Below are 16,967 nucleotides of genomic sequence, written 5' to 3' on the forward strand. Positions count from 1 at the left end.
AACTAGTACAACTACTTCTACTAACGAATAAAGGCTTTTACTGACTCTGTAGCTCCCAGTATTAAATGTTTTGTTTCAATGTATTTAACACCACCATTTTAAACTTTCACAACAGCCAACAACAGCTTAACTAATTCCAATCTTTATGTGTTCTAAATGCGCTTACATCCTCATATGTAGATGGTTTTCATTTATTTTATTCGACAAAAGCTCGGTGCAGCACCACTTAACATAACTTAGTTGCGCCATTTCAAATATAAAGTTAATCTTTCCCTTGCTAGTCCAGAAAACTCAGCTCAACTCAAATCCAATCTACACTTCAATTGTAAATTGCAGACACTTAAAAGCCACAACAAATCCTAAATGCGACCCAATCCCGGGCACCCACATCTTTTCCATTTAGTAAACAAAGAAACTTTTTTCATTCGCCCACAACGAACAATGTCTGAAAATTAAATACATGTTTCATTTAACAATTCAATTTTATTTCAAGCACACAAACAACAAAACAAAAATTGCTCAAAAGTGTCAAAGCAATCAACAAAAATGCTGAAAAAGTTTTGTCAACGGCCGCCCTGGCAAAAGTTCCTGACACGTACCCCTGCGACTGCAAGAGAGTGCCGGAAAGGGAGGAGGAGGGGGGAAGGGGGGCTGACCTGGGATGTGATGGGCTGAGCACAGAACAACACTTCTAATTAGTAGGAAAAACAAAAATAAAATAGGCGGCGACGAACGACGGCGCTTCTGACGACAACAAAAAGAGACAGCAGGAAATTATAATAATAATTCAACATGAAGTGAAACACAAAACGAAATCAGTGCAAAGAAAAAGACAAACATTATTAAAATATATTTTTAAATAAATAAGAACAACAAAATATGCATATAAAGTAATTAAAAAGTTTTGTGCGCATTTATACTTTTTTTTGTTGTTTTTCTTCCATGGGGTGTCGAACAAAAGCAAAACAAAATTCAATTATCTAGGGCAGGCTTGAATGCCTGAACTTCTCCTTAAATAATCAAGAGATGTTGGGCGTGTTGGAGTTTCGGATATTTGGGTTAGTTCGCCGCCCGCAACTTGAATAATTTGAGGTTGAAGTTTAATTGGCAAACGGGGATTAATTAGCCCGAAATTTCAACGATCGCTCAACACATGTCGTATACGTAATTTAGCTAAAAGCCCTCACCTTTCAAGCATCTAGTAAAATGATTTGCATTTTCAGAATCGTGTGCTACTTTCAAGGCATTTCTTCTGTTGCCAACAAACGAGTCTTGAACAAAGGCGAGCATAGAAACGGCAAAAGAGCAGCAAAACTAAATACACACAGAACTGTGTTAGTTGTGCAAAAAATCTTTTAGCAAATTCATACAAACCTAGGCGGCAAGGAGAGAAAGTGCAGCCAGGGGGAGGTTGAAAGGCAAAAACAATGAAATATGCTATAAAAAACAGCAAGCTAAGAGCAGCATTTCCGCTCCGCTTGACTTTCATTGCAGACGACATCGTCCTCGTCCTCGGGCTCGGGCTTGCTAGCTATAGAAGCTGCTTCAGAAATACTCAGCTATTGTGAAACTGCAAATGCAAAAGTAACTCAAAACAAATGCAAAGCTTCTGGTTGTCGGTCGTTGCATTAAAAACTCCTAAATGGGGTTTACTTTATGGATAATAAGTTAATGCGCTTGTAAATAAGTTGGTCAAAGCGTGGCGACAACTTGGATGAGAATGAAAGTGTTTCTGCTTCCAAAATAGAGTAGTTACGATTTGGTTATTTAATTTAAATCGCAAAATTATTCGTCTTGTAACACAGGACATCCACTTTTAACAAATTAGGGATATACATTAAAAGCTCTTAAATGGATATTAGTTTAATGAGCATGTAAATACTATATGGTATGTTGAATGAATATGTTTCTGCTTCCAGAACATAGAAGAGATGTGATTTGGTTATTAAAATTTTTAAAATTCATGAAAGAACACAGAATAACTAACTTCAAGGAATTTCATTTAATACTATATATAGTACTTATTCTGTCAGGTGCATCGTCCTGTTCGTACAATTAGGTGCAGCTTTAAAACGACAGCCCCTCTGAATCCCGAAACCCATATTTTCCTCCTATTTTAAATATGTAGTAAGTGGAACTAATAAAGTAGTTTATTATTATTCTATTACTTGCTTCTTTACCAGAGAAAGTTCATCAGCTTCGCATAAGCCCGTTACTCGATACAGTATAATAGTAATTGTGTTGCTGATCATTTAGGATATGAACTTTCCATAAAATGAATTCTGGAAATTTGTGTTTGTGTTAACATTTTTGCTTTTCAAAATGTATGTTTTATTGCGATTGCTACTTATTTAATAGCTTTGTCAAACAATTTTTGTTAAAAAATATAATCGGATTTTTAACAAATTAAGATCGAACCTTTTATAATAATAAAATATAAAAAAAATAAGTCGCGAGAATTCATTACATGTGGGTTTTGCAAGAATAAGAGACAGGGAACAATAAATAAATATAATAAAAAAGCTTTTTTACATATGTATTTAAAAAAACCTTCATTCTGTTTTTTACTTTCTTTTTCCACTCTTTTTATCTTCTTTGGCCCCAAATCATGACCTAAGTTTGGCGTTTCTATATTGCCTTTACAATCATACTTATGTGGAATTAAATTTAATCGAGACTGCATAAACTTTTCTACAATCTCTCAACATTTAAGTAATTAAATCATCTTAAGGGTATTATCAATGAAAGTTTATGAATCAAATCTTGTTGAACGTGGAAAATTCTGGTGCACGTGCAAATTCTATATACAAAATCTACAATTGCCATATTTTCAAGTAGTGTTAAAGTTTTAATAATTTTACTTAACAATAGTCAGCATTTTAAATAGACTTCAATCTTATCCGTATTTATTAAATACTTTCCCAGGTAAGCCAAGAAAACTGACTTTGTTCCTATTTCTTTAAATTATTGAATGACTAACTTTCGCTTACAATATCTAAAACCGTTTTATTTATAATTTTTGCTTTCTTTTCTAATTATGTATGCGTATTATGTGTACAAGGACAGTTCTTGGGAAAGCTCAGCACATATTTTGCATTCATGGCAAAAAAGTTTCATTTAAATCCTCTTCACTGACCTTCCACAGTTTTAGCCGCAAGACTTGAGTACTTTGTAGAGCAATGTTCCACTAAGGGTTTTGCGCAAACAGTGGCGCGTGTTTTATATTTTGAGTCCAAGATAGAAAATTTGAAATTTTCCATGTTCGCACTTCATAACAATAAAGCATTTTTGGGCTAACGAATTTGAAAATAGACGACGGAAAATAAAAGCCCCTACAACACAGCAGCATCTCATGTCTGAACTTTGCGGCCAAAATTGCGTAACAAAATTCAAAAAATCAAAATTCCACAGGCAACAGGGGGGGAGTGTTGCCAAAAATCTAATGCATGCATAATCAACTTTACTTCATGTTGGGCGCCGTCGTTGTTAAATTTGTTGTTGGCCGCCTTATCTTTTTGGCAAGGCGAAAACTTCAACTCAAGTTAAAGGTTCATTTCATTAATTTGCAAGTCGCATTTAGTGCCAAGAAGGAAGACGCCGAAGACGCGCAAGTCGGCGACAGCGATGAGAACAAAATTTGCATTTAAATCCCGTAGCAAAATGAGCAGAAAAGCGACGATGACGACAACTGAGAAATAAGGAGCAGGATAAGGAATAAGGAGGACTGAGTGCAGAAGGTTAGCAACTTGAGCCGTTGGCAACTTTTTGCTTATGTAAACGAATATTGTTTACCAAATTAAGTTGCCACTTGAGCCCGAACCTACAGTAATGCGTCGTGCTACAGTTCCGCCATCGCCTTCGCCCTCGCCCTCGCCACCGCCACGCCCACTCCATATTCTTCATCTTAATTTTTTGCTACTCCATTAGCCATTAATAACTCAATATCGATGACTGTGCTGGGGGGCTGTGCTTTGGTGCGTACTTTACGGTTGGTTTGGGTCAGCAGCCGCAAAACCCGTAAGTGGCAGGCATTGACGTTACCGGGACGACGACGATAGCAGTGGCAGTAGAAACCACAGCAACAGCAACAGCAACAGCAACATCGGCATCGGCAATTCGGCCTGCGGTCAAACACAAAATTATGTTTACTACAATGCTAGATATCGCTAATTAGTTGCGTGTTGACGGCATCATGAGCTGTGCGAAAATTTAAGTCTTTAATTTTCGGTAGCAGGCATTCGCCCCGAGAGCAGCTGCTATGGTTTTGTACGCTATTTGCTCGTTCAACTGATTCGCGCGACGCTTCTTTGCATAATCAAAAGTCCAGTCCATTAATGGCGCCCCACGTTGGGCGCCCGACGCTAATTGCTGCGTGTGAAGCAACACAGCTGCAAAGCGCAACCAGAGATTGAGAGAGGGAGCTTAGCAAAGCTGCCAAAATAAACACAAATTACAAGTATTTGTGTAAACTGACAGAGATCTTCTAGAATATGAATGTTGATTGCGCCTAAGTGGTCGCTTGGCGGCAACCATACCATCCCACCACCCCCAAGCCCCAACTCAATCAAATGCAGAGTGGTGTGCGATGTGGTTTGGTGGTTGGGGAAGTCTGCATTACTCGCGTGGGTTGGTGTGACTTTGATATGGGCCCGCAATTGATTGATTGAAATTGATCGTTTCGATGGACTGTGTAGGCGGAGTATTTGCAAAAATGAAGAGAACCCTTTTTGTCAGTTTTTTTTTACTAAGCCTATACAAGTGATAGGTCTAAAGAGGGTTGAAGAGACCCTGCAAATATTTACATGTTATAGATGGTTTGTTTTAATGGAAATATGTACTTACAAGTCAGAAAACGTCAAGCAATCTGACAATTTGCCTGATAAAGAAGGCATTACTTGTGGGATTAAAGTTCATGGTTGCCAGTCATACAATAATTTAAGGAAGTCTTGTTCAAGCAAAGGTTTAAATAAATTATAGATAATTATCATTTTTAAGATGTAAACAAGTTGCCGTTTGATTTGCTAAAACACCATCCATAAAATGGTGGAATTAGAAATGGGTTAAGTAGCTATTTCAACATTTATATCTCTAACAACCAATGACTTGAAATCTCTCCCTCTCATCCTATAGAATCAGAGTGAAAATTTGATAAGAATGCCTTATTGTAATGAAGACACAAATTAGTTATCTTTCAGGGCTATCATAATGCCTCACCTAAATACAGGATGTTTCCGTTGTCAGTATGGTTTTTCCCTCAGCTCTATTATCATAATCATGCCACACTTTAAGTGCATTCTCGCGTGTATTCGCAGTTGACTTCAAAAGATTCATAATAGTAATGCACTAAAACCAAACTCCATACCCCACAACGAAATAACTCCCACCCCATCAGCCGAAAATTTAGCTCAACTTTGAAAATCCTTTGTGTTTGTGCAGGACCTTTGACATTTTTTTCAACAAGTTGCATAAAATAAATTAAAATCTGCTTACAGAAAAACACTTTGCATTTGGCATTGTTGATGTTGTTGTTTGTTTTTGTTGCTGCCAGCCTCTTCGGTGCTTGTCACTTTGACTTTGCCAAAGTAAAAGAGCAAGGTAACGAAAAAGTGGAAGTCAAAGCAGTCAACCAGTCAAGAGAGTCAGAGTTAGCGAGTCAGAGAGTCAGGAAAGGCAGGAAGGCAGGCACCCAGCCAGCCAGCCAGCCAAGCATCCAGCCAACTTTATTGAAGCGGTTTGCCGCCGCTTTGGGATCACCTTTGATGTGCAGTTATAGGAAAGCAAGGAGCTGGCAGATATGATTGAGGGGAGGGAACAGCATTTTCATAAACATAACACGCGGCAGTGGGGGCGCAGGTAAGGGAGTTATTTGTTTATATATCACATAAAGAAGTTCGGGTTTGACAACTGAGGCGTCAAAGTGTAGCTGAAGCTGTCGATGTCGTTGGAGCTGTCTGCGTCAACAAAGGGTTAAAATATGCGGTTTCTTTTAAGCACAAACACACTTCGTTGAATATTTTTGCGTCTTTCTGTCCTTTAATTTCCGCCCCTGCTTAATGGTATTGAAGGCTGACAATCAGCAGAAAGCGAACTACGAGTATCAACAACGGTATTCAGAGATAGACAAACAGCTCTGAGCCAAATTGAAATTCCAGTGCCTAAAAGTAGGTCACAATTGGAGATGTGCGATTGGCAAGTAATGGGCCTATTAGCACGTATTTTCACGAATTTCAGTTTTCAATCGTCACTTTCACTAATTTCGAGCTCTTTGTTTGACCAACATTGAGAAACTGTTTCACCACTGCAGCGATATAAAAAAGATATTCATTCCTCTTTTGTAAGAGGTGCGATTTCAAATGGAGCGATAATTTCTGAAGGACGAACAATACTTTTATGCGATTCAGAACTGTTTTCGGATTTGATATTGTTCAAAAATTTCCAAATTGATTTGCTGTAGTTTTCGTACTTCTATGAAATAGGTTGAAAGGATTCGATAAAGGGATTAACCATTGTACAAAGGACATGGAATTTAGTTGAGTAATTCACTTACTGATCGCACGGGAAAATACTCTCTAAAAGCCAAGTTTCTATTCACAAAAAAAAAGCAAATTTAACAAAAAATCTAAATGTGATCGAGCGAGAAAAGTTTATTTCACTATTTGTGATTTGTTAATCTACAACTTACATCTCTCAATAAAGAAATGTATTTCAAAAATATGGTTCCACATAGCATGCTCCTGACGTATAAACATATACAAGTATTAAAAACAATCTAAGGTAGGATCTTGATTCAAAGTAAACTCAGCTCAAAGCTCATTAGGTACACAATGAGCAGATAGATTAATAGTTTGCGTAGTTTTTTTGGTTTTCTGGCGAAATATAATACTATTTCATTGAGTTGATTTTCGTTAGTAGATTGTTAAAGTACAAAATTACGAAACAGATGTTAATACAAGTATAATACATGATAATAGCTTCTTCTACATGAAACATGAATACTAATCAGGAATGAAATATACTCGTACTAACGGGGGATCACTGAAGAATCTTTAATATAAAGTACACTCAGAAGAATAAGCCAATTGTTTTGTTCTACATAGAACCTGAAGTACAAACGGTGTGAAAAGTTTGGAATGTAGTAAAAATTTCCGCTAAAGTGTAGACAGTATTAGAATATAAACAATGCTTCAATTTATCATGTTTTTTATAGCAAATTAAACTTTAACATTGTTTTGGAGGTCAAATTTTCCAGGCTGAGAAATGTGATGTTTGTCCACACAGGTGAATGATTTTAATTACATGATCGAAGACCGAGCAACAAATCTTCTACACTGGTCCACAGTTTGGAAGCAATTATTCGCATACAAATACATTTTTGGATTCTTTATTTCGTGTGGAGGGGAGCCCCTAATATATATTAATTCTACTTCATTGGCGTTTTGCGAGTTCTCATGAGGTCATTGGTTCTTGAATTCTGGACTTTTAATTGCAATTAAAATTCTGTTATTAAACTACACTTAACCATGGACTATCACGCACGCATTAACGTACATCTCTAACCAAGTGCGAGTATGAAATTATTCGCACCTAGTCAAAAACTACAACTGAAAAACTTTGGCAATAGACCGCGCGACTTTGCCTTGGCATGTTGGTTGACATTTTTACGGCGGTCTGGAACCTCGAACCCTGAATTCCATATGGCCCCAACCCCCAATTGACGCACTCCGATGTTTGTTTTTGTGCATTTACCATTGCCGAGTAGCATTTTTTGGTTTCCTGTCGGCATCGGCGCCCCTCTGACATTTTTATGCTTTATTGCTTTCGTTTCGTTTTTCTCTCTATTCTTGCTTTCCACCAAAATATTTGAATATTAAAGTGATTTAGTGTTATGCGCGCCAAGTTGAAAAATTGTGAAAAATCGTTTTTGGGGAGAAGTCGTCTTCGTCGACGTCGTCGCTGTCGGCAAAAGGTGAACACAACAAGCACAGTGACACACAGTCGGAGACACAGAAACAGAAACAGACACGCTCCACGCTCACTTGCCCATGTAATCCATAAAACGTTTTAATTAATGACAACAATATGTGGCATTGTAGCGTGGCAGCCACGAACGCTCCCAACAACAACTACAAACGTTTAAAGAACAAGAGAGAACGCTACAGTCGAGCAAGCCCGACAGTGGAATACCCTGTACCCAGGTAAACTTGCGTCACTGAGTTATATGCGCCCATAGCAGCAGCAAAAAGAGGAAGAAGAAGAGCGAACTTGTTGCTGCAGTTTGGGGGGGTTGTACTGGCGAAAATTTGTTTTGCTAATAACTTTTCTTAGAATTGACCGAATTGAATAAAATTTTGAACAACAATAGACAATTATATATAAATTGTGTGTGCAAAGTTTGGTTTAGGTAGCATTTGAAATGTGGACGCTATTGACGAAATTCTGTAGCGGGGGAAGGGGGGGGAAATTAAAAAAAAAAAAATAAACTCGTCCTTACTCGGACCTAGGAGAATCTGGATGCCAACTTTGGTTATTCCAGCTTTTATAGTTTCTGAGATCCTTGCGTTCATCCAGACGGACGGACAGACGGACAGACGGACAGACGGACAGACGGACAGACGGACGGACATGTCTAGATCGATTTCTCTCGTCATGCTGATCAAGAATATATATACTTTATGGGGTCGGAGATGCTTCCTTCTGTATGTTACATACTTTGCACAAACCTAATATACCCTTTTTACCCTACGGGTACAGGGTATAAAAATCACCAAGGTGTGAGACACGACAATCAGCCGCATCGTGGCGTGACATCCAGCACCAATGTATCGACTCTAGAATTTGGCTTTTCCAGCCATTTGTGTGAAAATGAGCTTCGATACAATATTGTGTTTGGTTTGGTTGGCGGCTGCCGTTTGCTTCCTACAACGATACATGAAATGGGCGGCCAACGTTTGTTGTTTGTTGCAATTGCTGTTGTTGTTGTTGTGCGTTGTGAGCGGTGTCGTCGTTTATAATGTCAATGAGTTATGTATGACATTATGTGGGTGTTGAAATGGAAAACCAAATCTTAAACAACAACTTCCAGACATTCATACAACTCGAACTCGAGCATGGCAATTACATTTTCTGGCAGCACAACTTTACTTCAATCCTTAGTTTTTATACCCTGTACCCAAAGGGTTTATAAATTTTGTGCGAGTGTACAGAAGGAGGCGTGCCAGACCCCACAGAGTATATATGTTCTCGATCAGGATGATAAGTCGAGTCAATATAGCCATGTCCGCCTGTCCGTCCGTCTGTATGAACGAAAGGATCTCAGAAAGTATAGAAACTAGAATAACCAATCTTGGTATCGAGATTCTCCTAAGCCCGAGAAAGAACGGGTTTTTATACCCTGTACCCGTAGGGTAAAAAGGGTATATTAGGTTTGTGCAAAGTATGTAACATGCAGAAGGAAGCATCTCCGACCCCATAAAGTATATATATTCTGAATCAGCATGACGAGAGAAATCGATCTAGACATGTCCGTCCGTCCGTCCGTCTGTCCGTCCGTCCGTCTGGATGAACGCAAGGATCTCAGAAACTATAAGAGCTAGAATAACCAAAGTTGGCATCCAGATTCTCCTAGGTCCGAGAAAGGACGAGTTTATTTTATTTTTTGGAATTTCCCCCCCCTTCCCCCGCTACAGAATTTCGTTAATAGCGTCCACATTTCAAATGCTACATAAACCAAACTTTGCACACATAATTTATATATAATTGTCTACTGTTCTTTAAAGTTTTATTCAATTCGGTCAATTCTAAGAAAAGTTATTAGCAAAACAAATTCTCGCCAGTACAACCCCACCAAACTGCAGCAACAAGTTCGCTCTTCTTCTTCCTCTTTTTGCTGCTGCTATGGGCGCATATAACTCAGTTTACCTGGGTACAGGGTATTACACTGTCGGGCTTGCTCGACTGTAGCGTTCTCTCTTGTTTTCTATTGAAATTGTACGTATGTATGAATGTGTTGAATATTTTATGTACAGTTTAATTAAATAATGAAATTTGTTTTCAATTTTTTTTATTTTTATTCATGTTTGTTAATTTTTGTGATGCAACCTCCCACTCTCCCCCTATTCACGATTTTCTATAACTAAATTTATTATATGCTATGTGTTGAATATTTTATTTTAATTTATTAATCAATTAACTTTTTATACCCTGTACCCGTAGGGTAAAAAGGGTATATTAGGTTTGTGCAAAGTATGTAACATACAGAAGGAAGCATCTCCGACCCCATAAAGTATATATATTCTGAATCAGCATGACGAGAGAAATCGATCTAGACATGTCCGTCCGTCCGTCTGTCCGTCCGTCTGGATGAACGCGAGGATCTCAGAAACTATAAAAGCTAGAATAACCAAAGTTGGCATCCAGATTCTCCTAGGTCCGAGAAAGGACGAGTTTATTTTATTTTTTGGAATTTTCCCCCCCTTCCCCCGCTACAGAATTTCGTCAATAGCGTCCACATTTCAAATGCTACCTAAACCAAACTTTGCACACATAATTTATATATAATTGTCTACTGTTGTTCAAAATTTTATTCAATTCGGTCAATTCTAAGAAAAGTTATTAGCGAAAAAAATTCTCGCCAGTACAACCTCCCCAAACTGCAGCAACAAGTTCGCTCTTCTTCTTCCTCTTTTTGCTGCTGCTATGTGCGCATATAACTCAGTGACGGAAGTTTACCTGGGTACAGGGTATTACACTGTCGGGCTTGCTCGACTGTAGCGTTCTCTCTTGTTTTAAATGATTTTTTTTCAATTTTCTTTTTTTTTTGTGTACTGTCGGCCATACCGGCCAACGAGCTAAAACACTCATTCGACATGCTTTTGGATCGTGCAAAAAGCTGTATTGAAGCAGAAGGAGACTATTTTGAATAAAATAAATTGATTTTGTCGAAAAAACCATTTGTTGTTTTTTTTTTTAAAGTCCTCTTTACTTTGGAACACACCTTGTATGCGCCCATAGGAGAAGCAAAAAAAAAGAATGAGTACAGACTCACTTCTAGCTAGAAGTCATGTCCCTTGAATTGTTCTTAGTTCTAAAATGTTGCTCTTAATTTTAAATATAAACTTTTTTTAATCGGTCAGACTACAAGTAGTATTCATCGCCAGCTAAGTAGCCTTCGAAATCTAAATTTGCTTCTAACTTTGATTATTGCCCAATCATATTTATACTATACTTTTTAAAAAGGTCATTGAATTGCCTTTAATTTCATATCAAAACATGCTCACGTTTCACATAACAAACTGTTCTTGATAGAAACTTGGTTGTACGCTTAAGGCTATCTTTGTGATATGCCTCCGTACGCATTCGTATTACTCGTTTTCCAGATTCACCAACAAACACTATTCATATTCTCCCGACTAAGGCAGCAGAGATTATTTGTTATTTAAAAATGCTTGGGTTAAATTTTATTTATCAGCAATATCATTTACAACGTGCTGCTGGTCGCGACGATCCAGCTGCGGAGTGAGGCAACATCGGCGTAGACACCAGGATATCCAGACTTGGCGCAGCCATTGCCCCAAGAAACAATACCAACCAGCTGGCTATTGGCCACCAATGGACCGCCAGAGTCACCTTGGCAGGCATCCTTGCCCTCGGAGTAGCCGCAAACCATGGTCTCCAGAATAGAGCCAGCGCTATAGTTGTATTGGGCGCATTCGTTAACCTGGAGCAGATCCACTTCAACTTCAAGGAGATTATCCACGGAGCTACAGAACAGGAAGCAGGTGGTGCCCCAGCCGCTGGTGACGGCGGGTGTGCCAGATGGAGGTGTAACCTCAGCCAACGCAATTGGACGAATGGTAGCCGTTAGGCGGACTGGGGTGCTCAACTTGATGAGTGCCACATCGTTAATCATCAATTTGCTGTTGTAGCCGGCATGGTATGTCAAGGCCCTCACGCTGACCAACTCACCACCACTCTTGCGATTGGCTGATCCCAAGCGAATTTGGATCTCGTTGGCAGCGGTGCCCTGCAGGCAGTGGGCAGCAGTGACGACGGTCTCCTCATCGATCAAGCTGCCGCCACAGAAGTGGGAGCCCGAGGTGTACTGAATGGACACCTGGTAGGGGTGATCCTCGATGGTGGTTGCGACGCCACCCACAACGCGACCGAATGGGTCCTTTTGGGGCATGGCAAGGCAGCAGACGCCACACACCAGTAGCGCTGCCAGATTGAGCAGAAGACGATTCATATTGAAGTTGAAGCCAAGACTATGCTGATCGATTGACATGCGACCACTTTTATAGTCCATTGGAAAAAAGTGGCCCCGACCATGGCACTTGATAAACGTACGTTCTGGCTCCTTATCGGATCGAACCTTGCGATTTTGTCGGCGATGTTGTAAATTAGGCGACACCTATTGGTCTGGTTTTGCGGAATATAAATCATTGCTGATATTTTGCTTGTCAACTGATTACAGCAGTTCGACGAACCAGCTTGGGTTTCAGTGGTCAATGGGTTTGAAATTCAAAGAATTAAAACGAGAAGATAAACTATAGCTTATTAGGATAATGTGGAGCTTTATCCAACGCGTACTGAACTTTAAAGCTGAAAATAAACTGTAGGTGTGACCTTCAATGCCATCAATCGTCGCCATGTCAAGTGGAATTAGATGAAGATTAAATATTTATTACAATACTTTTCTACTTTCAAATTTAGTAAGCAACGCCTTTTGTAAGAGACCGACATAATAAGAGGGAATATCAATATTGACAATATCGACATATTATCACTATTACTTTACCCCTGAGAGCAAAGAATTTTTTGGTCTTCCCCAAGTCCCGAATAGCATTGCCTTGTTTATTTCCTTGTATTCTTGCGTTTTCTACAAATTATAGTAACAGCAATAATATTTATTAGTTCGTTCAAATGAAAAGGTCTTATCTTAGTAGGTAGCAGTTCCACTAAAAGGTCCACCGAGACCAAGAAATTAAAAGTTAAGGTTACTTTGTTTTATCATTTTTTATAGGGAAACAATCGAATTTAACTAATTTGAGCAAATTTTAAAATTATTTATACCCATCAGTAATAAAATTCGCCATCATATTTATTTTTGGTTTTACATTTAGTACTTTTACAAAAATGGTTCCTTCATACACATAAAGTGGTCAAGTTTGTTATTATGAATACATACATCGTTACTAAGCTTTTATAATATTTTATTATAACAAAAATAAATAAATAAAATCAAAAAGTAATAATGCTATGATGGAAAAAATGCCCCATACGACAGTCCCTTGCGAATGCGGAATGGCAAAAAATGTTTAAATAATTTATTGTAAAATCAAGACCATTTTTTAATAGACATCAATGCACAACCGCCCAAAACTAGTCACATTGATATATTGTCTCAGGTTTCGCTAAGATCTGTGTTTGAACTGGTGGTCGGTGAAATCGCTCTAAATCAACCTCAGCATCAATTATAGGCCTAGTTAAGAGTTATAAGTTAGGCCCATTAACAAAAAAAATTCGATTTGATTTCACTTTTTTCCACTTTAAATGTGTACAACTGTCCCGTACGACATCATGGAAATGCCCATATATATATTTCCCATATATATGTATATATATATATTCTTGGCACGCGTAAGCTAACATCAAATAACAGTTATCAGCCAGACACGTCAAATGTAGTGGATTAAATCAAATGGTTTATTGCTGCTCTACAAGTATTTTTCTTTTGAAGGCTGGTTATCGTAATCACATATACATGTGACTAATTAATTAGATTAAAAAACAGAACTTTCTTATTGCGTGTACTAATGACACCTATGGTCCCTTTTTATGTTCAATTTTTTATTAACAACTTGCATTCCAAAATAAACAGTACATACTACATACGTACTTTTTATAAAAGGGTAATTGAAAGGGTAATTATAAATGGTAATTAAAATAAGAACACAATTAATATTTTGGCAAAATTAGTTTAATTTACTCAAAATAATGAATAAGAATTTCGAACGGTTATTTTACGTCACCAGTCACCTGTTCTTCAAAATAGTTGCCTTTTGAATGGCTTAGATGTCGTTTAACCGCATTCCTTTTATGGGGAAATGCAATTTACCAAAAATGTAAATTGTCGGACGCAGCCAATTCAGCGAATATGGGGAGTGGTTGAAGGTTAAAATGTGCTTCAGGCAACTCGTGTGGAACAAAAAAAGAGTGATTCTTTTTGATGACATTTAATAATATTTCCATTACTTTCATGTTTGCTGATTATTGATAAGCTCACACACTTTTTCGACTACATCTTCATTTAAGTCATCAGCACCATTCTTGAATCGCGTATACCAATCGAAACAAACAGTTATACAAGCTAAGTTTGAAGTTAATCGGATGAAAATTGTATATTTTTCATACAAACGTTGGTGCCCGTGTTCCCCCTTTGGAGTTTGAATTTTCCAAAACCCCTTCTTAGTGCCCACTCTCACTGTGAGAGCTTCTTAGCTCTTACCGTTTGGGCTGTGCGTTGATTGCCAATCAGTCAGGACAAACTGTTTTATATGAAAGTATATAGATATATAATTATTATAGTTCGAATAGGCACATTCTTTCTTCGCATTATTTGTAATATAGCAATTTTTCCTTAATCGAATGGCACACATTTGAAACACAATTATCCCAAAGTATCACAACAACAGAAAGTAATTGTATGAGGAGGAGCCAACATCAGACTGCTAATTGCACGTCATAATGTAATACGAGTATGTAGCACTGCAACAATTCCTTAACTTTGTTATCGAAAAATTGCATCAGGAAGTGCGAGTAAGCAAGTCGCAATCGCACTCAGCAGCAAACTGAAAACTGCAAGTGTCAGAAACTTAATTAAAAACGCGTTGCGCGAGTTGCCAGTGAGTGCAAGGAAAACAAACTTACAGCTCCAACATCTACTCCATGCACTTAATTAGACGTTAAACACTTGTAAAATGCTCAGGGATAATGGCTGGCAGTGTGGCAGTGAGAAGGCTAAGGAAACCTGAGCACAACTGCACGAGTAATGTGTCTGCAATTGAAGTCTGCTGAGTTGAAGTGTCAAGCGATATGGGAGATGTGATATGTTAGACTGTCAGCTGTAATAATAAGCTTAAATAAGTGGCAGCTGAACTAATCCTAAAGATGCAAGCGCAACTACGCTATAACACTTTAATTTTAATTCTATATACCCTGTACCCGTAGGGTAAAAAGGGTATATTAGGTTTGTGCAAAGTATGTAACATGCAGAAGGAAGCATCTCCGACCCCATAAAGTATATATATTCTGAATCAGCATGACGAGAGAAATCGATCTAGACATGTCCGTCCGTCTGTCCGTCTGGATGAACGCGAGGATCTCAGAAACTATAAAAGCTAGAATAACCAAAGTTGGCATCCAGATTCTCCTAGGTCCGGGTAAGGACGAGGTTATTTTTTTTTTTTAATTTTCCCCCCCTTCCCCCGCTACAGAATTTCGTTAATAGCGTCCACATTTCAAATGCTACCTCAACCAAACTTTGCACACATAATTTATATATAATTGTCTACTGTTGTTTATCCAATTCGGTCAATTCTGAGAAAAGTTATTAGCGAAACAAATTCTCGCCAGTACAACCCCCACAAACTGCAGCAACGAGTTCGCTCTTCTTCTTCCTGTTTTTGTTGCTGCTATGGGCGCATATAACTCAGTGACGGAAGCTTACCTGGGTACAGGGTATTACACTGTCGGGCTTGCTCGACTGTAGCGTTCTCTCTTGTTATATATCAAACGATGTCAAAGGACATAATTTAGAAAGAAAAAAAAACGTCAACAAATCGATTGGTCTCACTAAATCGTGCCTGATTATTCTGTGTATCCAGTCAATTTTTTTTTTGAATTAAATTAATTTTTATAATATTTTTTAAAACATACTACAAGTATATGGAGTCACTTTTTCAGCATTTTTTGTTTAGTCTTGTCATCATGCCACAAGAGACTTTGGTTAGTGTGCAATAGCGCTATTCCTTTAATCGAAAGGCTTATCAAAAATAAATTCTCTCGTATTGAGACTGGCCGTCGGTTAAACAAACAATCATTATTAAGTAGTTTAGTTATACATTTTATCATGAAACAAATCAGTCCATGGAATATAGTAACAGACATACAGACTTGTCCTTAGTAGGAGACAGCATTTAAAATTATGAACGCACACTAATAGTATGAGTCGTCCGACTCAAAAATGTTTTACTTGCCATTTACATTTTTGGTTTATTGCATTCCATAACTAAAGCTTCAGTTTTACATATTTAGTACAAGAATTTCTGTAGTGTGTGCAAATTCAATTAACAATTTAACTGCTGGCTTTAATGAGTTGGCCAATTACTGAGCACTTAAGCTGTACTGACAGAAGACGGCCAAGTCTCTTCCCACAATGGCTGACATAATTCCATAATTTTTAAATATAAGCCATATAAAGTTGCCAAATTAATTACAATTACCAATGCGAAAGCCCAGATCTGCAGGTCTGCAGGTCTACATCGACCACGTCATGTTGCACAACGCTTGAGTGATTTTCAGGCCAATCGCGTGTGCGAAGCAAAGTTGGTCGGCCATTAACTAATTCACTGCACAGACAACTAACTAACTAAGCACAAATGCGAGCGGCAAGGCCGGGAGGGGGCGGGGGTAGAAGAAGACAACATTAGAATCAACTGTATACAAGCAACTGTGGTGCTAAAGTGAAATCGTGTAAATTGGACCACACAGACACAGAATCAAACTAACCAACCAGCCAGGTAGGTAGGAAGGCAGGCAGGCAGGCAGGCGACGACCAAACTGGGAAAGTTTAGAAGCAGGTACAGGTGGTGGAGGAAGAGGAGGTGAAGTGGCAGTGGGGAGCATATCATGCATATACTGTAAGGTAGTCATATATATTTTGCATAAATTATCATCAACAACCATAA

At 38.3% G+C, this 16,967-nt stretch overlaps 1 protein-coding gene across 1 annotated transcript; it reads right to left on the bottom strand.

The window, feature by feature from the left end:
• Nucleotides 1–11,423: 11,423 nt before the first annotated feature.
• Nucleotides 11,424–12,257, bottom strand: LOC115626230 (trypsin). Its single transcript, XM_030521530.1, has one exon. The coding sequence runs from the start codon at nt 12,242–12,244 to the stop codon at nt 11,477–11,479; it is 768 nt and encodes a 255-aa protein (XP_030377390.1). The 5' UTR covers nt 12,245–12,257; the 3' UTR covers nt 11,424–11,476.
• Nucleotides 12,258–16,967: the final 4,710 nt, after the last annotated feature.

The sequence above is a fragment of the Scaptodrosophila lebanonensis genome, unplaced genomic scaffold (genome assembly GCF_003285725.1).
Source record: "Scaptodrosophila lebanonensis strain 11010-0011.00,11010-0021.00 unplaced genomic scaffold, SlebRS2 tig00000080-arrow-pilon, whole genome shotgun sequence".
Lineage (NCBI taxonomy): Eukaryota > Metazoa > Arthropoda > Insecta > Diptera > Drosophilidae > Scaptodrosophila > Scaptodrosophila lebanonensis.

Excerpts from the sequence above, each read along its gene's own strand:
- LOC115626230 (XM_030521530.1), bottom strand. The coding sequence starts at position 12,244 with ATGAATCGTCTTCTGCTCAATCTGGCAGCGCTACTGGTGTGTGGCGTC.